General features: G+C 40.4%; 1 protein-coding gene across 2 annotated transcripts in view; it reads right to left on the minus strand.

The window, feature by feature from the left end:
• Window positions 1–467: 467 nt before the first annotated feature.
• The window catches only part of HEATR1 (HEAT repeat containing 1), a 53,769-nt gene continuing 32,977 nt past the window's right edge, over window positions 468–21,259 (minus strand). Inside the window, exons 28-45 of one of the 2 annotated variants that reach the window (XM_055234422.2) lie at window positions 21,094–21,215; window positions 18,773–18,901; window positions 16,424–16,654; window positions 15,698–15,824; window positions 14,293–14,453; window positions 11,040–11,086; window positions 9,570–9,693; window positions 8,852–8,992; window positions 8,094–8,386; window positions 7,060–7,210; window positions 5,964–6,122; window positions 5,666–5,800; window positions 5,412–5,516; window positions 5,157–5,325; window positions 4,456–4,610; window positions 3,426–3,584; window positions 1,835–1,943; window positions 468–794 (exon numbers count right to left, since the gene is read on the minus strand). In XM_055234422.2, the coding sequence (XP_055090397.1) occupies window positions 706–794; window positions 1,835–1,943; window positions 3,426–3,584; window positions 4,456–4,610; window positions 5,157–5,325; window positions 5,412–5,516; window positions 5,666–5,800; window positions 5,964–6,122; window positions 7,060–7,210; window positions 8,094–8,386; window positions 8,852–8,992; window positions 9,570–9,693; window positions 11,040–11,086; window positions 14,293–14,453; window positions 15,698–15,824; window positions 16,424–16,654; window positions 18,773–18,901; window positions 21,094–21,215 (2,606 nt within the window). In that variant the 3' untranslated portion in view covers window positions 468–705. Of the gene's footprint in view, window positions 795–1,834; window positions 1,944–3,425; window positions 3,585–4,455; window positions 4,611–5,156; window positions 5,326–5,411; window positions 5,517–5,665; window positions 5,801–5,963; window positions 6,123–7,059; window positions 7,211–8,093; window positions 8,387–8,851; window positions 8,993–9,569; window positions 9,694–11,039; window positions 11,087–14,292; window positions 14,454–15,697; window positions 15,825–16,423; window positions 16,655–18,772; window positions 18,902–21,093; window positions 21,216–21,259 lie in introns of those variants that run through there. The other variant, XM_063613429.1, reaches the window with a different exon arrangement.

Below are 21,259 nucleotides of genomic sequence, written 5' to 3' on the forward strand. Positions count from 1 at the left end.
TGGAGGAGCTTCCTCGTGCCACCCAGTGTTTCTGGGCCCTCTGTGTGAGCAGCCAGGTGTGAGCTGTTTTAGAAGCAGCGTATTGCCTTCATCTCTCCCGTTTCCCAAAAAGAACAAAGGATAAAGGTGAGTCACACTCCTGGGTTAAAAAAAAGCATTCCAGAACCACTTCTTTTTATAGGCACAACAAAGAAATGAAGGCTGCCGTTCGCCTACCCAAAATGAAAAGTAGGCTTTACGGTCAAATGTATTTCTGTTGATTGCTAAATAACTTCATTTTCTTGAAATAGAGCAACTTTGAGTGAAATGTGCAACATGGATACCATGTATATTAAGATATTGCTGTACAGAAGAGTTAAGGCTTACAGTGCAAATGAGGCATCAGCTTTGGGTGCTAAAATTAACAAGTCTAATATTATTACCATCAATCAGGAAGAGAATAATAAATGTTTAAACAAACACAGCAGTCTGTATAAAAATACCATGTATCATTTACTCTTTCTGCAGCTGTATACAATAGGCAGGAGAGGCTTATGTGGCAGCACAAACCAGGTGGGAATTTTGTAAAGAAGTGATCAAACATTTGTAAGTAATCCATGTAGGTGTATTAAGGCACCAAAATTAACATGGCACCCAACACCCAAAAATAAAAATACGAAAAACGAGTCTGAACTGTGAGTAGAGTATGAAACACCACAGAAAGTCTTAGAAATAGCTCTGGAGTGGCTCTCCCAGGACAGTTTCCAGTTGCTGAATTGTCTTTTGGCACTGATGTTCTACTTCTTCACATTCATCTAAAAAAAAAAAATCAAGATTAAAATCTGAGTCAGTCCACCTGCCTCGGTTCTCATTAGTTTAATTCTTAATGCCTTGCATTTTCTGGCAATCATTCAATCAAAAGAGTGAAATGAAGCACATTAACAAAGCAAGAGGCGCCACGGACCACTTCCCTCCACACCGCTCCTTCCGCCTTCATTCCCTGCTCACAGGCTTACACTGGAAGCTGAATAAGAATCCCCAAAACTCAAACTTCCTAGGGATGCCACCCCTTCAGTAGCTCACACTTCTCCCTTCCAAGAGCTAAGAAACAAAGGAGAATGTACTTTTGTAGCTTAGATAAGCAATGAATCAGTAAAGGACTGATCTACTTGCTCCACCACCCCTCCCTTAATAATAACATTTACTGTTATTTCCTGGGCCTAAGACTCTATGTTCCAGAACTGTCACAGCTCCCCATGTTACACTCACTAGCTTGTGATCTTTGTCAAATAACCGAAACCTTTTAAGCCTCTAGTTTCTTCCTTTGTAAAACAGATAAAATGTTGTGATTTTTAATTGAGATAATCCATGTAAAGCACCTAACATGGAGTAGTGAATGAACATCGGTTGCTACTAAAAGTGGACATCCTACTGCATCCTTAATGCCACTAGGCATTTCCATACAATAACCTCCCATCTGGGGACCAAAACGTCAATCATATAAATGTATGAGGTTAATTAAAAACACTACTGTAATCTGCTTGTATGATCACAAAACACCACAAAAGTAAAGACAGTGAAGATTAAAACACCACAAAAGTAAAGACAGTGAAGATTACACTAAACAGACTCTCAAATGATCTGGAGGTGGTCACTTCGCAACTCGCTCCCTCCACCCAACTCAAAACAGGAGCTTGAGCCTGCCTGTATTTGAGACTGGAGCCGCCTATATGAGGACTGGATCAACTGCTAGTCACATTATATCCAAATCCGCATTATCATTGGACACATTTTCACAGAATTTTACTGAATTATTCCTTAACTGTTTAATAGTTGGGAATAGTTTGAGAATTACCTTCCATCAACTCTGCTAAGAAAGGAATGGATTCTGGTAGCAAGACAATATAATTCTCTTTTAGTTTTTCAGCCAGTGCTAACACAGTAATCAAAGCAGCAAATCGAACCTGAAAGGGATAAAAGAGCAAAGAAATAAAAACTAGTGTTACTGTATTTATTATCTTAAGAGCTGTACTGACTTGAGACAAGCTCTAACTTTTTAAACATTAGTTCACATGCGTTTATTCACTTCATTATGTTCATTCAGCTTTCATCTTAGAATACCAGTTTCACCATTTGGGAGCTGTTTGTAATATGCGCAACCTTATAAATCAGTGTTTTCCAAACTGTGTCCCACGACTGCAAATCTTTAATGTGAAATGTCTTTTTATAATCTCTTCCTTTAAAAAAAAAAACCAATAAAATAAAATGCCACATGCAAACTCAAGTGTGTCGCCAGATTTTCACTGGAGCTCGCCAGCCCGCCAGGCTGCCAATAAAGTGCCTCCAGCCACCTCTGGCAGGTCTCCTCACCCACAGCCCCTGACTCGTCACCACTATAGTTGTATGAGGGGCCAGGACACTTGCTTGGGATAAACTCCCATCTCAGCACTGAATAAAAAATAATTCAGTGTCACACTGTGTCACAATATCCTAGTTTCGGGGCTTTAAAAACGTCTAGGTGTTCCTCACCGCCTTGTCTATGATAAGGAGAGCAAGCAGTAGTTGGGTATTGTTAGCTTTTGAAACAAAAGCCCTACTGGTCTTCTAATTTTGGATATTTTAATTAAAGAATATCTGGATAGTACAAAGTGAATTATTAAAAAACCATTTGTAACTACCTAGATTCCATCAGAATTTCCTTGATTTGTGCAAAGTAAAATATTACAATAAATTTGATGCTACTACTTGTATAAAAACCTATGGTTTAAAATATGGGGGTTCATCAAAATAGTCTCATTGTTAGCATATCCTAATAAAGAATTTGAACTAATAAATCCTATTAATAAAATTCTGCTTTGGTCTGTTATAGCCAGTAAAGTTCTAATACAATCATTAGTTTGAGAAATGGTGACTCATTGCTAAAACCGTTTGAAATTCGTATCACTTGGGTGTGGAATTTTGACTTCCACTCAACCTACCCATGTTTTATTTCCACTGCCACCACTTACTCAACAAGATCATAAGCCTAGTATCTATAAACAACAGAATGTATTGCTCTAACTCAAAAGACTATTCTGTGGATAAATTCAATGCATTTCTCTCTGGAGCACAATGACATTTCAATGGCACCTAAAAAACAAGGAATTACTTCAAGTCTTTGTTATTTAAAAGTATTTAAAAAGTATTTTAGTACTTCTGCCCAACGCACCATTGGGGTGGGGATAGGGCATTGCTATTCTTTACAAATAGCCTATAAGTAAAAAACAAAATTTTCTTAGGGACAAATTTCTGCCTAATACAAAAGACCAGACTTCTAGTACTGGATGACAAATAGCAATGTTCTTCCCTGCCAGTTTACCAGGGGCCTACATCTGTGACCACCTACAGGCTGTTTAGGTTGTGCAGTGAAAAGATGCAGTTTCAGTACTTGTCACCCAGTTCCTAACCTTAGGCGAGGAGTCTCTCGTCTTTAGCAGAATCTGGTAGTTCAGTGGTTTCCAAAGACAGTCATCCGCCATGGCCACTGAAAACTGTGCGATGCATGGTATCAGGTGCTTTGTCACCCGTTCCTGGAATTTCTCTTCTCCCCCAAGCCTGTTTTCCAGCTAGGAAGAATAAGACAAAGACTTTGAACAACAAGTCTCATTTCTTTCTTCTGTTTGAAAAAATACCCAACATATAAATATTTTACCATCTCTCATGATATTAGCAGGTTCAAAAACCAGGCATTATTCTAATACTCTCTAGGGCAAATGTATTGCCTTCTCAAACTCAAATGGAATCTCATACCCTTTATCATTGCCCCTTTCTCTGCAGCAGAGCATCTTAGAGGAGCTCTTTCCTCCAGGAGGCAGCCATGCTCTGACACGTTCTCAGTGAGGCCCAGTTAAAACAAATGAATACATTAACCATGACACCTTATATCATGTCTCTCTTTTGAGCAGTTTAAAAAACAAAAAATAAAAAATAACTCAGGGCCAGGCATGGTGGCTCACGCCTGTAATCCCAGCAGTTTGGGAGGCCAAGGTGGGCAGATCACTTGAGGTCAGGAGTTCAAGACCAGCCTGGCCAACATGGCAAAACCCCCATCCCTACTAAAAATACAAAAATTAGCCAGGTGTGGAGGCGGGCGCCTGTGATCCCAGCTATTCGGGAGGCTGAGGCACAAGAACTGCTTGAACCCGGGAGATGGAGGTTGCAGTGAGCTGAGATTGTACCACTGCACTCCAGCCTGGGTGACAGAGCAAGACCCTGTCTCAAAACAACAAAACAAAACAACTCAAATTCCACAATGAAGTTACATCTTTGAAAAAACAATTTTCAAATAAAACATTTCATTAAAAAGACCAAAAAAAAAAAAAAAAACACCTTACAAAGAAAAAAGCCCAGCAAGCTGTCATTTGAGCAGATCTAAAACCTGCCAAGCTCAAACAGTGATGGCTTCCTCAGTAACGAAAGATGATTCTGTTTGGTTACCTGATCCACCAGAGGCATCATCAAGGCTTCTGCTCTCTCTTTACTTATAAAATGCTGGGTATCAAAAAGGAAGATTTTGTATAAACAGTTCAAAATAAACTGCAACAGCAAGCAGCACTTTTCAGGGTCATTTTCAGAGTCAAAAAATGCTTCATCTGTAGATGTGGGAAGAGTAAAAATGAAAAAACACTGAACTTAACCATTTAATCTCCAATGTTTACATTGAAATCACTATTAAAATAACTATAATCAGAAGAGTCTAAAATGATCTACAAATCATAATCAGGATGAAGATAGAACACAGAATGGATGGTCTATCGAAGAATGATTCCTTCTTTTGGAGTTAAGATTCTAACACTCACTTTGGCAAGTTAAATTCCCTCAACTGTCAAGTGGGTCATGTATTAGCATTAGAGAATAAACTAATCTTAATTTTTATGTTTTAAAGTTACTTCCAGTAACTGACAGTAATGGCCATTTATTTTATTCTTTCTCCCAAGTGAGCTGACTTGTAACATTTGCTCATTATGCTAAAACAACACTTCACTGTCTGACAACAATGAAGTAAAAAATTCACCCTCCTTAGCTTAGAACTTAAGAACCTCTAAAATCTTGCTTGCAAGCACTAGGTTGTGTCTTACTGGTACCTTGTATAAGGCACACAGGGCAAGGGTGACAGCTGAACTGAAGCAACTACCCACCTGTTTTGGAGATGTTCACCTGGTTCAAAGTGTCAGCAAAAGGCTTCACCAAGTGGCCAGCAAACAGAGTAAAAAGCCCTTTCAGCTTTTCGGCAATGCAATCTGCCAAGTTGTAAAATGTCAACAACCTGTCCTTTGGGGCATCTTCGGTTTTAGCCCAATCAAACAGCTAAAAGGATAAGAGAGTATTAGTTTCTTCGACATCTTGTCACTTAAATCTGAGCACAAAAGAGAGGAAGAGGAAGAAAGCGTCACCTTGAAGAACAGGGGCCTGAATGTGACCTCGGAAAGTTTGACAACCATGGCTACTAGACAGTCAATGATACAATTTTCTGTTTTTCCAACTTCCTCCAGATCGTTCTGAAAACAGAAGAGCCCATTTATTAGAGTGCTGATATCTGACTGTAAATTATTTTGGCAAGTACCACTGTTACACAGCTAGATTGTTCTCGGATTCTTCAATAGGTGGATAACAGCATTAGGAATTGGAGGAGTGAACCTGAGCTTACCTCAGAGTGCTGGGCTCGGAAGTCCAGGGCCTCCAGGAAAAAGGCGGTTAGCTGAGACTGATGGGAGGTGAGCTCTTCCTTCCTCATCACCCCAATATGCTCTTGCAAGATGCTCATAAACGGACCCATGTGATTCTACCAATAACACAGTAAAGAGATGTGCCATTTTCAAATGATTCCTAGAGTTCAGCAGTGTGTATTTTTACAAATTAAATAAATATATTCTTTAAGTCAAAGTTTACACATTTCAGTACCACCTCTCCCTTCTCCAAAGTCTTAATACCCAATATGATCTAACCTTCCAGTTCTTCTCAATCTGCTTGTAAGTTTTTTTGATGGCGGGCAACAGGACTCGGGGTGCAAGTGTGGTAGCCAGTGTCTTTTTAAGAGATGTGAGACGGATATTAGCCTGTGAGGCAGAACCCATTTCACTAGTGATTTTCTCCAATTGAATCACCTAAAGGAATATAAAAAAAGTGATCAGGGCCACTGCAGATCCTCACTGACAAACACACACTTCCAGAAAGGCTTCATGATGACGTACTAGTGTTTGGAAAATGCTTAGCACTTTTTAACTACACACAGAGCTCCTTTTAAAGTCAGCCCTAAACGTCAGTGGATAAAATTGGGCAGACACCTCTTGCCCAACTTGCGATCAGGGATGAAGGCCAATGGTAGACGCAGCCGCATACAGAGCACCCAGACAGATGGTTTTCTTAGAGGACAGGAATGCAAGGGACCACAGCAAGGGTCAAGTTGCTAAAAAACTGAGAAAGCTCCTCAGAGCGCAGGCCCCTTTCTGTGAGAAGGCTACTTTTAAGCCCTGGCTGTGGTGTAAGTGAAGCAGTTTAATCATTTGCCCCATGGTAATGAAGGCTCCTAACCTTGTAAATGGCAAATGATCAACACAATGGAACAGCCAGGGCTCAACATTCTTGAGCATTTTCAATCAGAAATACCACTGGCCCCTAGTGTGTTGACAGGAAACCGCTGATGTGCAATACAAAAATTCTGCTTTGCAAGATGCCTTAGGATTAAACCTCTCACAGCAGAAACAGGGCCCACCAATTTCCAGAAGTAACAAGAGGCGGCTCTACCAGCACAACTCCAAAGATCTCACAGAAGAAAAAAAACCCAGAATACATTCCGCACAATTAAAGAAGAGAAGCATCTCGCTAAAAAGTGACCCCCATATCAATTTCAAGATTAAGTAGCAAGGATGATGGAAGAGAAAAAGTACACATTTAATAAAAGCAAGCACATCTCTTCAGAAATAAGACTCCTTTCTGTCAAACAGAAACTAACTCTTAAAGAAAAAAACAAAATCACTACATTTGTGATCTTTTACTTTCCCTAGCCACCCCGCGTAGCGTGTCGTGGCCATCGTGGCTCACCTGGGAGAGAATGCCTTCCAGATAGGGGCTGATGAAGTGCGGGAGAGTCTCCACAACCTTCTGCAGAGCGGCCAAGGCACTGAGCAGGTAGACCTCGCTGGAGACCAGCTCGCTGGTGTTCTTCATTGTTGTCAGCAACGATGGCATCAGGCTAGAAACAGAGTAGGAGCTTTAGAAGAACTTGAAGTGGAAACAGAGGCTAGGGAATGGAGTAGAGGGCATTATGAAAAAAAACCAACAAACTGTGCCTATTATATCGCTATCTGCTTCATAGCCTAAAAAGCGCTGTCTACACATTTTATGTGGCTAAGCACAAGAAATCTCCCAGTGCTAACAGTACGGACACAAAAGTAATTTAAAAAATAACAATGTCTTTCATTAATTGAACACTTATTATGTGTCAGGCACTATGCAAAACTCCTTGCAAGCACTGCCTTACAGAAATCCTATGAGGTAGATACTGTCTCTGTTTTATAGACAGCAATGCTCTAACAGGTTAAGGAACATACTGGCTGTACAGTAAGGAACTACCACAGCCAGGGGCTTCTAATTTCCAAATTTGGCAGCAGAAGGCAGCTTTGGCCTTGGCTAACTGGGTGGGCCCCTCTGCCAAGAACCTTCACCCACTGCTTTTTGACTATACTAGACAAAACGAAGGAAGAATGGGGGACGATTAACATTGCAAAGCAGTGCATCTGAAGATAAATGGGAAGGCTGTGTCTTTCTGTTTGAAGATTAATTATTTTTATTATTATTTTTTTAAGAGACAGGGTCTCACTCTGTTGCCCAGGCTACAGTGCAGTGGTGCAGTCATAGCTCACTGCAGCCTCAAACTCCTGGGCTCAAATGATCTCCCTGCCTTGGCCTCCCAAAGTGCTGGGATCATAGCCGTGAGCCACCACACCCTACAAGATCAATTCTTCCACAAATCCAATTTTATGCAACGTCTACTCAGAGGAAAAAGTCACCAAAGTGTCATTTTTCAATGTGTGCCAGGCGGTAACAGCTTCTGTTCCAAGTCTCCGGCCGCATACCTGGGAAGCTGGGGGATGGCTAGCGCCTCCAGGGTGGAGGTCACCTCTGCTATGCACAGCAGCGTGCTTCCCAGGACATTCTTCTCCTCCTTTCTCTCTGGAGCAATCAGTTTCACAGCAGTGCTCAGCACTGGGACAAAAGGATCTGGATTTTCTGCACCAAAATTCTTGCATAAAAGCTTTAAGGTATACAACGCTGTCTGTCTGTTGATTGCTTGTTCTTCTTCCCCTTCCTTTTTCTTACGCTGCACAATGGCCAAAAGGTCTGGAACCAGTTTTAGGAAACGGGTAACCTGAAGGGGACAGCCAGAATCTCCAAATCATTAAAGCTGCAAAAAACATTTGTCCATTTTCCCATTGTCACAGCTTGAGATTGTCTAAATGGAAATCAGACTTGGGGGTCCTGAGTCACACAGTCATGCTAAGCAATGTGCATGTTCTAACCAGTTTTTCACTTATACAAAGCACCCACTGATTTGGAGTAAAAGGGACTTAGAATTATGTTAAGGCTAAGGCCACGTAAGCTCTGTAGTAAGCAAGAATTCCACTAGGCTGAAATTCCATTCTAAGAGCTCTTACAACACACATATATTCCCATTAGAATTAACATCACATTTTAAAACATGTCATGGTATTATACTCAGATAATAATATACTTCAATTTGAAACTGTACCACTAGAGAAATTGAAGGGAGTTAAAGGCAGCTCTTTGATAAAGCAAAGTACAGTAAATGGGTGTGTCCTGGGTCTTCACTCACTATTGTCTTCTTCCAGGATATATTTTGCTGTAGCTTGTTATTCAAAAGGTCCAGCGCTTTCCGGCGAACAGATGGCAGGGGATTGCCCACCAGCCCTCTGATCACAGGAATGAATGTCTCTGTGGGCAGCAAGGCATTGACCTAAAGAGAAATTTTATATTTAACATGAAAAGAAAAACAAATAAAAAAAAAATCAACTTCAATTAAGACAGACTGCTGTCCACTGCACACCTCCAGGCACCAGGCACTTCCACACACATTTTCTTATTTAATTCTTAAAATAACCTTTCAGGTAGGCCTTACTAACCACACATTATCAAACAAAACAAAAGCTTGATGTCAGGAGGAAGTGCCAAAGGCATGAAGCTAAATCATTTAGCTAGATTTGAATCAGCAATCCTAATTTCAAGGCCAGTGATATGTATGTAATATACTTCATATTTTTATTTTATTCCACTTGAATAAAGTAGAACATTATATATGACATGACTTAATTATTAAAATACATGAGGTACACGTTCTCATAACTGGTAAGGAAACAAGTTTTTCCAGACGAATCTGTTTCTAGTCATCAAGAGACTGTTTTCTAAGAAAAATCTGAGCTTCATTATATTCATAAAAGGAATTGCTAAGTTTATTCTTAAAAACTTTAAATAATTTCACAATAATTTTAAAAACAGCAACAAAACAGTAATTCCGGGGAGAAATGAAAACCTACCTTATCTAACAGGTCGTAAGCTTTACTAAGGAGGGCACGCCAGAACTTCACAGTGAGTTTGTCTGCGTTCCTTTCCATGGACTGTGCAACTGCATTGATATAGCCGAGAACGGTCTCCAGCAACCTGAAACACGGAGCCTCACTCAGCAAACGGCAGCTGAAGGCACTCAGAGAACTTGTTCATGTCTACCTTATGCTAAATGTTTCAAGTAGAAAGAGCAATTAAATAATTCTGTACTAAATTATTCCAAAAACTACTTGGAAAGAAAGGAAACGAGGGATTACTGCCATAGACAGAGATCATCAAGAAGTAACTAGGCGCTTCTGTGCAGAAGCATCATCCTCGCTCAGACTCTGTGAGGTGCTGAATAAGCAACAGATGCTGAAAGTGTTTAAGGAACTCACTCATATCTAGCTCATGCTCAGTGGGTCTCACTGGGCTGTCCAAGTGGGGTGTTCCTAGGTTAACGGCAGATGTGTGTGCACACACACATGCACACACACGCACGCACACATTTGTATAAAGAGAAATATTAATACAAATGAACATATAACTCACTTCTTTCACATTATTAGGAGACAAAAAAAAAGACTACAAACTTCAAATAACCTGTAATTAGAAAAGCACACACCAAATTCCAACACAACTGCCACTGGAGATCCCCCAACTGCTGCCAGCCTGAAGGGGGAGCTAGAGGGAAGAGTGGAGACAGAAGTTGACACGGCACAGCAGAGGAGGGGAGAAGGGGGCTCAAACAAAATCAGCTCCAAAAACGAAAGTCCTACACATAGCGCTACAAGTCAGCCCACAGGACTGGAACTCAGCAGCTCACAATCCTGCCTGCAGGGCAGGCACTTTCCAGTGGACGGGGCAGGACAGTGGCCCTGGGAACGCCATGCATCTGAAAAGGAGGTACACAGCAAGGCCAGGAGGCAACCCCTGAGGACATGGGAGAGAAAGGAAAATTCCTGCACCCAAATATATAATGGCAGCACATGGAATAGAATCCACGGAATAAAGAATTCATGAGCCCATAGAAATCAGGGCCAGATTAAGACACTAAACAGATATGGCAACTCAATACGATACACAAACGTGACATGGATCATGATGCAGAAACACATGCGGTGTAAAGGACAGTGTTGGGATAATTAGGGAGACTGGAGTATGAACTGTAGATTACATCACTGGATTGGATCAACGTTAAATTTTCTGAATTTGATCAATGTACTGTGGTTTTATAAGAACATCTCTTATTCTTAGAGACATAATGTATATGATTTACTTTCAAATGGCTCAGAGAAAAAACCCTACATAGGGAGAACGCTAAGGCAAATGTGGCAGAAAGTATTATCAAATGGTGAACCTGGTTGTAAAGAGTATATGAATTTTCTGTACTATTTTTCCAGGTTTTCTATAAGTTTGAAGTCATTTCCAAATAAAAAGTAAAAAAAGAAAAGTAAACATACCTCTCTTCAAGGCCTTTTAAAATCTCAGGACCACCACTCTCAACTACCTAATTTTTAAAGAAGATGTCATTAGCACGGTATGGAAGTCGATAATAAAAGTCATCTCAAGTCAGTTCAACGAAACTCGGACCATTCACTGAAACCTTAAACAGCAACTGTTTTCTGACATTACAATTTAATCAGGTTCATATCATCCTCGTTATACTGTAGTAACTCTATTTCTCTTAATTTATTTTAATTACATTCTACTGGTAGTATCTAAAAAGTACTACAATGGTTCAGAAAAATACAGCAATCAACACTCAATTTCCACTACCAAATTCTAAGACATGCTGATCTGGTGAGCTCACACATAATTTGTTGAGAAGTTAAACATTACAGATGCAGCTGGAATCCCCCACGTACTGCTCCTTGGTCCTATTCTCCCTCTACCCCAAGCCCCACAAACACAACCATCATCCCAAATCTGCTTCCAAATGTTTCAAACAGTACATATCATGGAACAACATGTTTTTCTGGAAACATATTTTTGAGATCTATGCATGGTGACTTATGTTCTAGTTCCTTCAACTGCATAAGATATTCCTCTATAAATACAACTTATCTATCCATTTGCCTCTGTTGTTAGATGTTTAGTTTATGTCCATTTTTCCCCCTTTTACTAATAATGCTAGAGAAGAACATTTTTATGTCCCTTTGAGCATCTTGGCAAGTTTTTACAGCATATATGCCCAAGGAAGGGAGTGACCAGATCACAGGAATTGCTGGAACTTTCAACCTCATGGGATCCTGCCAATTGCTTTCTAAAGTGGTTGGAACAATCACACTTTCCGCCACTACGTACCCAATCCCTGGTACTAACGACTTCAACAGTTTTGCCAATTTGATGGGTATCACATTTAATCACATTTCCTGCTTATTGGAGGCTAAATGACATTGTAACTGGCCATCTGTAATTCCTCTTCAGGGAATTCATACTCTTTGCCAGTTGTTCGAATGGAAATTGAGGCTTTTTGATTTATGCAGAGCAATAATCTTCTCTCAGGCTGTGGCCTTCTATTGAATCAAAATTTTAAAGAAATTCTTTCCTATCCTCCAGTCACAATCATGTTGTCCTTGATTTTCTTCTAAACATTTGAACTGTTGTTTTTTACAGTGAAGTTTTACTCTGACTAAAGTTGTCTTTTCTATAAGGTGTGACATCAGACTTTTTCCCCAAATGGAAAACAAATCATGCCAGGGCCAGCACTTGGACCATTCTCTCCAACTGTTTTGTAAAATCACCTGCTGCACCTCTTACGCCTGCATGTGTTTCTGGGCCTACTGTTCAGTCACATTGATCCATCTGATTACTCCTGCACCATACCACTGTCCTTGGCCCCTTACAGTTTGGTATCAATGTATCAATATCACTTCTTAAAATGATGTAATTGAAAAAGCACACTGAGTTTCTAGACTAATCTGGGCAGATCTGCCACCTTTAAATAGCGAGGCTTCATATGCGTAAACACAGTGTCTCTCCATTTCTTCCAAGTTTTCTTCTGTGTCCCTTCATATCTTGCACATTTCTTCCATAATATTTGTGCACATATTTTTGTCAGGCTTATTCTTGGTACCTTGTAAGTTTATGTTTTTATTATACAGGAAATCTTTTTTTCTACTCTGTTTTCTAATTTGAGGAATAATAATATTATATAACAGTGTGTGAGACTAATTAGTTCAGGCAGCCTGCTTGATACAGATCACAACCCACCCTGATCTCTAGATAGTGTCTACACTGATCTCTCTTAAGCAAGCTTACTGAACTCATTATTAGTTCTAATTGCTGATTCTCTTCTTTCCTGATTCTTACACTTCATTTCTTTTCCTGAATAGAAACAATGACAGAGGAGATTCTTGTCCCTGACTGTAGCAGGGACACCATTAATATTTCATCATTAGGTATGATATAAACCACAAGCTTCAGATTGTCACCTTCATTAGGCCAAAGTAATTCCCATCTACCCTGCACTGCTGAGAGGATTTTTTTCCTTTTTTTTCTTATTTTTTGAGACAGAGTCTCACTCTGTCGCCCAGGTTGGCTGGAGTGCAGTGGCTCGATCTTGGCTCACTGCAAGCTCCGCCTCCCGGGTTCATGCCATTCTCCTTCCTCAGCCTCCCGAGTAGCTGGGACTATAGGCGCCTGCCACCACGCCCAGCTAATTTTTTGTATTTTTTAGTAGAGACCATGTTAGCCAGGATGGTCTCGATCTCCTGACCTCACAATCCGCCCACCTCGGCCTCCCAAAGTGCTGGGATTACAGGCATGAGCGAGGATCTTTTTCTCTTAAGTTGTGAATGAGTATTGAATCTGCTGAATTATTTCACTGTAACATGTAAAATGATCATATGGTTTCCCTTCTTCATCTGTTAATGCATTATAAGGACTTAATGAACTTTACAGTACTCTAATGTCAAACCATTTTTGTATTCCTGGTCATATTCCTTTCTTTCCTTCCTTTTCTCTCACTGTTTAAACAAGTTTAATACACAAACAGAGACGTACACAAATCATATATGCAGAACTCACTATATCCAGGTAAAGAAAAGCTGGGCATGGTGGCTCATGCCTGTAATCCCAGCACTATGGGAACTTGAGTTGGGAGGATCGCTTGAGGCCAGGAATTTGCTATCAGCCTGGGTAACAGAGTGAGACCCCGTCTCTACAAAAAAAGTTTTAAAATTAGCCAGACGTAGGTGGCACACGCCTGTAGTCCCAGCTACTTGGGAGGCTGAGGCAAGAGGATTGCTTGAGCCCAGGAGTTCCAGGTTGCAGTGAGCCATGATCGCTCTACTGCACTTCAGCCTGGGACACAGAGTGAGATATGTCTCAAAAAATAAAATAAAATACAGGCAATTTATCTACTTGGCTGGTAGACACTTGAGTTGTTACCAGTTTTGTGCTACCATGAAGAATGTTATGAATATTATAAACATTCTTGTAGATTTTTTTGGTGTACAGGTTCATGAACTTCTGGTGGTTACACAATACTTAAGAATGAAACCACTGAGTCATAGAGTTTACTTTATGTTCAATCTCAGTAGATCATGATGAACAGCTTTTCATGGTGAAACGTACTTTCTTTTTCTATTATCTTTAAAGGCATGCCTCACATTTTCATGAGCCATTTACCAAGCTACTTCTACTGGTTGAAAACAGTTCCTTGGAAACAGCAGAATACCTTTTTATAAACACATTTAAAGAACACATTACCTTTTTCAGAAAATTATTGGAAGACAGGAGCTGAGACATGAAGGACACCGACAAAAATTTAAAATGCCGCAGTTGCTTGCTAGTGTGAGTCTCTACATTAAAAACCTGTAGCATTTCTTCTTGTGATTCACTCTTATTAGACACTGCTTTGGGAATGGTTTCTGAAACAGCAATAAAACAAGTGACCTTACTCATTTTCACCCGAATCCTTCATACACAATTAACAGATATGACCCTTCAAGTAAAGGATGGTTAATGGGATAACATTTTCACAGAGAAATTTGTTCATCTATTACATCCAGTTTCTTCTCTTCTAAATCAGTGAAAAACGTGAGTGTATTTGCCAAGAAAGTACCCAATGGCCCTGAGAAGCGAGTGTTTAAGACAAAAAACAAAACAGGGAAACAGGACAATCAAATGGAAGAAGACCATATCACGGAAGGAGTCTTTGAACTTCCAACTGCAGATGGAGACTTCTTTATTCAATGTATCTAATGTAAATGGGGTTGGCAGTGCAGTGTTAAAAACCACTATCCTACAGAATGACTTACTGCTAAGACACTTCCTTACCCACATCACCACATACACCACATACTCTCCAGGGACCTCCCTCGTCTGTCCCTGCCAAACCTGAGCTGACTGCAGGATGGGACAAGTTACTGCCTCGCCAAACAGGGATGACAGGGCCAATGGCTGGCCACACAGAAAACAGTCTCTGCGGAGCTCTTAGAGTACCTTCTTTCTAACGTGCCTTGTTGTTCTGCTTTGAATTGTAGAGAACTAAGAACTATCAACACGTCAACCCTTTCTTAATGAAAAAAAGTTTTTTTTAGAGACGGGGTCTTACTGTTGCTCAGGCTGGTCTTGAACTGGGCTAAAGTGATCCTCCTGTCTCATTCTCCTGGGTAGCTGGGACCACAGGCTGACACCGTCACACCTGGCTTCAGCAACCCTTTCCTAAGCCAGCCTCAGTGGTGCTGCGGTTAGTGGGATTTTCTTCAAGGCTCTGCTGTATGGTACAATTTTAATATTTTGGTGCCACTCTTGTGGTACCATTTTTTCTTTTCATGTAAATGTCTTCAGATATTTTAATGAGAAGCTGAGAGACAGCCAATGAGGTCCTGATCATTTACTGTCATTTGAACCTAACTCATCCTGGATACCAGCAACATTCCACAGCCAAGATGTCAGCACAGGGCACAGAGGTATAAAAGACAATGTGTGAGGAATGGCAAATGGAATTCTGACTATTTTCCATTAGGATTCAAGAAACTACACAATCAAATTAAAATGATTAACTTACTTTAAAAATCTTTCTGAAGATGTACTAAGGATAACCTGCATTCTCTTCTGTTTCTCTTTAGCTTTCAGATTGAACAGTAAGTGACACCCAATCTACGCTTACCTTCTTTTTCCTCTGGCAGCTTCAGTAAGTACTGGAGGATATTCATCAAGCTTTGTATCTGATGCTGGACACTAAACTCACAACAGACTGAAAACCAAAATTCAGTGTCTGCTTCTAAAATAGCATCCTACGTAGAAAAAGAAAAAGGTAACAAATCTGTACTTAGGAATTGTGAAGGCATAATTTCAGGATAATGTGTGTTAGGATTTCTGGCAGAACAGAGTATACTACTTTAGAGTAGGTCGAGATCTACTCCCAGATCCCAAGTCTAAGAAGTCATTTAAAAACGGTCCTTGACTTATCCAAACAGGGCTTTATCCAAACAATCACCCGTGTTTGTGTCTTACTGACTTCAGGGAAACGGACGCTCCTCTATTTCCCCACAAACTGCCTTCAAAACCACTTTGAAGAGACACTGTTTCATTACTCTTCAGCCATACTCTGCTGGGCTTAAAATGGAACCACTTGGGTGGCACCAGATCTGTTTCTCACAAAAGTTAATTCGCCCTCAGAAGCTATTTTGCTGCAACTGAAGATATTCAGAGTGCTATGGGCTCTGAATGCAATTTTTTAAAATGCCAAAAACCTTTTTGAAAAAGGTTCTGAGCAAAAAGGTTCCAAATAACACACATTAGGCATCATCAGCCCCATGTTTAAACTGGACAATATCATAAAATCTGTGTGAGAAATCACCATTTTCCTTATCTTCCCACCCTAGGTTCTGACCTTTTCGCCATAGGCAGCCGCCAGCACTGTTTTTGTGACATACTGTTCAAAAAGCAAGATGAGGAGAATCCAGAGGAATTTCTCTGCACCCAGTGTATCAACAAGTTGAACAAGGATGGGCAGGCGCCTGTGCTCCGGGACGTGTGGCAGTGCATCCACAAATACACTAATGATTTTTACCACGATCTCTTCAACGTTTCTTGAAACTTCTATAGAGTCTCCACTATCAGACTGCAAAACAGCAAGCAGAGACAATGACTAGTTGCAAGTAATCTTCTACAAAACAAGTTTAGGTGGACAAGATAAGGCTTTTAGTTGGGCCCCAAGAAATTGCCAGAAGAATTTTATTTATTTTTTTAGAGACAGGATCTTTCTCCGTGGCCCAGGCTGAAGTGCAGTGGTGTGATCATATCTCACCGCAGCCTGGATCTCCTGAGCTCAAAGAGATCCTCCTGCCTCAGCCTCTGAAGAAGCTGGGACATCCCAGGACCCCACCACCACTTTTTAAAAATTTTTGTAGACGGGATTTTGCTATGTTGACCAGGCTGTTCTCAAACTCCTGGCCTCAAATAATCCCACCTCAGCCTCCCAAAGTGCTGGTGTTACAGGTGCATGCCACCACACTTAGCCACAAGAGTTTTAATAATCAAAGGCCTAACAATAAATATTCGGTAAGTACCTGTCATGTCCCAAGCGCTACTTAGCCCCGAGGGGAATACAAAGTGTATGATGTGAGCCCTGCCCCAAAGGAGATTTATTTTCTGTATGAAACAGGATATATGGCTGGACGCAGTGGCTCACGCCTGTAATCCCAACACTTTGGGAGGCCAAGCTGGGCAGATCACCTAAGGTCAGGAGTTCAAGACCAGCCAGGCCAACATGGTTAAACCCATCTCTACTAAAAATACAAAATTAGCTGGGCGTGGTGGTGCATGCCTGTAGTCCCAGCTACTCAGGAGGCTGAGGCAGGAGGATCACTTGAAACCAGGAGGCGGAGGTTGCAGTGACCCGAGATCATGCCACTGCACTGTAGCCTGGGCAACAAGAGCAAAATTCTGTCTCAAACAAACAAACAAAAGAAAGAGAATACAACATATGTGAAAAGATAACATGAAGCAGTAATGGCAGATGCCAAATACATGACACTGACAGCAAGTCTGCTTAGACTGCCTGGGAAGGCTGCACAAATCATGCAGGATTTGGGTTGTGCCTCAAGAAGAATGAAGAGAAGCAGAGCACAGAAAAGGCCAACAACTTTCTGCTGCTTTCAGAATAAAGCCCGAACCATTTTACTCCAGGTATTGGTGATCAAAATATAGTTGTTGAATAAATGACAGAATGACAGAAAACACTTGAATGAATAAACCAACGTCTACCTGTCTCAACCCTCTGCTCTCCATCAATCAATCACCATTACATTCTTCAAACATGCTGTGCACATTCCTAGATCATGCCTTTTCTCATACTACTGGCTCTGCCATCACTGAACAAATCCTAGCCTTCTTTCACACCAGTACAAATTCTATTTCTTATAGAACTTTCTGGTCATCCTGGCCCACATAGACTTTCCCCTATTCTGAACTCTTAGTATTTACTTATTCAACTGGCACTGATCATATGAATGCATATTATTATTTTTCTTTTTAGGTATATATCCTATACTTGCCAACTTGGTGGACACTGAGAACACTAATCTAATACTAAGGTTAAAAGAAGGTGCTGAATATGGTCATCCCTGAGATGGTCAATAGCATGAGAAAAGACATTAATTAACAAGTGAAGGGTACATAGAAAACTCAAGTAGATGACCAAGCTCTTTTATTCTTGAGGCTACTTTTAACTTTTGAATTGTTCATTCCTTACTGGGAGAGAGAACATCTCACCTCTCTCTCTGAGTTTAGCTCTTAGAGAATGCTTGGTAAACATTTGCTAAACTGCATGTTAACAAATTTTTCACTGTAGCTCTAAAAGTTCCTAGCCTCATCAACATGTAAGAAGGTATTACCGAACTGATGCAATGTCCTGAAATAGATGGTGGATGTGAATTTACCCCACCCGAATGATGTTAAGACACTTACAGTTACACACTCACAGCACAGCAGAACCAGCTATAACACGTTTGTTTACATTATTGGGAAAGACATTGCCAAGACTGCTTCTTAGCTTCAATGTTCTAAAACTTAAGGGCAATGTACTTGGGCATTTCAGAAAGGCTTTTATACAATTCTTGAGGATATTAAAAAAAAAAACAACCAAAAAAACTAAAAAAAAAAAGGCTTTTAATGTCATTTATATGCAAAGTTTTTAAATTAAAAAAAGAAACCCCATGATGGTATAAAGAGAGCTTACCTGAATAAGTGCAGGAATAACCATTTTCACTGTCTTGTTAATAACTTGAAAACTGTAAGTATCATCTAGGCGCATGACATTGGCTCCCATAAATGTAAAAATAGACATGATATTGTGTAGAACTTTATCCTGAAAGAAAACACAACTATCAACATTTTCTGTTTCTATTAATTTCTACTAATTTTTTAAGAGATAGCGTCTCGCTCTGTCATTCAGGCTGGGATGCAGTGCAGTTGTGTGATCACAGTTCACTGAAACCTTGGACTCCTAAGCTCAAGCAATCCTTCCACCTCAGCCTCCTGAGTAGCTAGGACTACAGGTGCATGCTACCCTGCCCAACTAATTTTTTTTCCTTTTCTTTTTTGTAAGGATGGGGTCTTGCTATGTTACCCGGGCTGGTCTTGAACTCCTGGCCACAAGTGATATTCCTGCTCAGGCTAACATTCTCCATTTCAATGATTCATTACAACTCACCAATAAAAAGAGAAATAACCTGATTAAAACACAGGCAAAGGATTTGAAAAGACATTTCTTCAAAGAAAAAATTCATATGAAAAGAATGTAAGCACAAATACTACTTCATGCCCACTAGAATGGAGATAAAAAAGACAGTAACAAGTACTGGCAAGGATGTGAAGAAATTGGGATCTTTACAGGCTGCTGGTGGAAGCAAAATGATGTGGCCACTATGGAAAATAGTCTTGCAAGTTACTCCAACGTTAAACATAAAGTTCCATGTGACCCAACAATTCCACTCCTAGGTATATATACCCAGGAGATAGGAAAACATGTCCACACAAAACCGTGTCTAGAATATTCATAGCAACATAATTTATAATAGCCCCAAAGTAGAAACAACCCAAATGTCCATCAACCGATGAACAGATAAACACAATGTGGCACACACATACAACAATATTATTCAGTCATAAAAGGAATAGATTCAAGCTTCAACATGAATGAACCTCAAAAACATTATGTTAAGCAGCTGGGCGAGGTGGCTCACGCCTGTAATTCCAGCACTTTGGGAGGCCGAGGCGGGCGGATCATGAGGTCAGGAGATCGAGACCATCCTGGCTAACATGGTGAAACCCTGTCTCTACTAAAAATACAAAAAAAATTAGCCGGGCATGGTGGCGGGCGCCCGTAGTCCCAGCTACTTGGGAGGCTGAGGCAGGAGAATGGCGTGAACCCGAGAGGCGGAGCTTGCAGTGAGCTGAGATCACGCCACTGCACTCCAGCCTGGGCGACAGAGCGAGACTCCATCTCAAAACAAACAAACAAAAAAACATTATGCTAAGCAAAAGAAACCAGACACAGAGGGCCACATATTGTGTGACTCAATTTATATGACATGTCCAGCATAGGCAGATTGATAGAGACAGAAAATGGGTGACTAGTGGCCAGGAGCAGGGTGGTGGTGGTGGTGGGGGTGGTGGTGCTGGTGGTGACGGCGGCAGTGGCAGGGAGGAGGGAGAGGAAGAGTGACTGTTAATGGGTGTAGAGTTTCTTTTCTGGGGTGATGAAAATACCTTCAAGCAGATCATGGTGGTGATTACACAAACCTCGTGAATATACTAAAATCACTTAATTGTATACTTTAAATGGGTGAATTTTATGGCATCTGAACTATACTTCAATAAAAACAGAAAAAATATTAATGATTCTTAACTGTTTCTGGATTATCAACCCCTTTGAGAAGCACAGACTCTCTTATAAGAAAAAAAAAATCCCATATATATATAAAACCTTGCATATGATTTCAGTAGATTAAGACCCCCTAAAGCTCATGGAGAACCCCAGGTTAAGGAGCTCTGACCCAAATCCTCAATATGAAAATAGCTTCGATCTCTTTACAAATGTTTAAATGATGTTTTTCATAAAAGGGACATGATTTCTTTAAATGATATAGTTTATGATCAAATTAATTTTCTTAAGTCACTGGTTAAAGGTTATTTTGAGGATTACTTGAGGATAAATGAGATATTAACTTTTCCCAATTAACATCAATACTCACTGTTTTATTAGATAGTGTGCCAGGTATTATGCTAAGTACTAACCACAAATTATCCAACTGAATTCCCCCAACAATCCAGTGAAGAAGGTTATTATTCCCACTTGATAAAAAGGGAAACCAAAGCTTAGCAAGATCAACTGGCTCATACAGTCCCAGCTATGAAGAGGCAGGGCTGAGAGTCTCACCAGTGCTGGAAGATTCCAAAGCCTAACTGATTAAATTTAAAATCAATAGGTGCCAATGCATTTCTGTGGAAGAAAAATATCTGAAATATCTGCTAAAATCTTGTATCATTAACGCTTACCGGAAATATTCCAGCAACAGTGCCCAAAAGTAAAAGGGCATGGTGATGGGTCTGCGGCATCTCCGAAAGGCGGATGCACTGAACTATCAACTCCACATTGAACTTCTCCTCATCTAAAATATCTACAGTGGTGAGAAACACAAAAACCCTAAGTGGCAGGTACACT

The sequence above is a fragment of the Symphalangus syndactylus genome, chromosome 19 (genome assembly GCF_028878055.3).
Source record: "Symphalangus syndactylus isolate Jambi chromosome 19, NHGRI_mSymSyn1-v2.1_pri, whole genome shotgun sequence".
Taxonomy (NCBI): Eukaryota; Metazoa; Chordata; class Mammalia; order Primates; family Hylobatidae; genus Symphalangus; species Symphalangus syndactylus.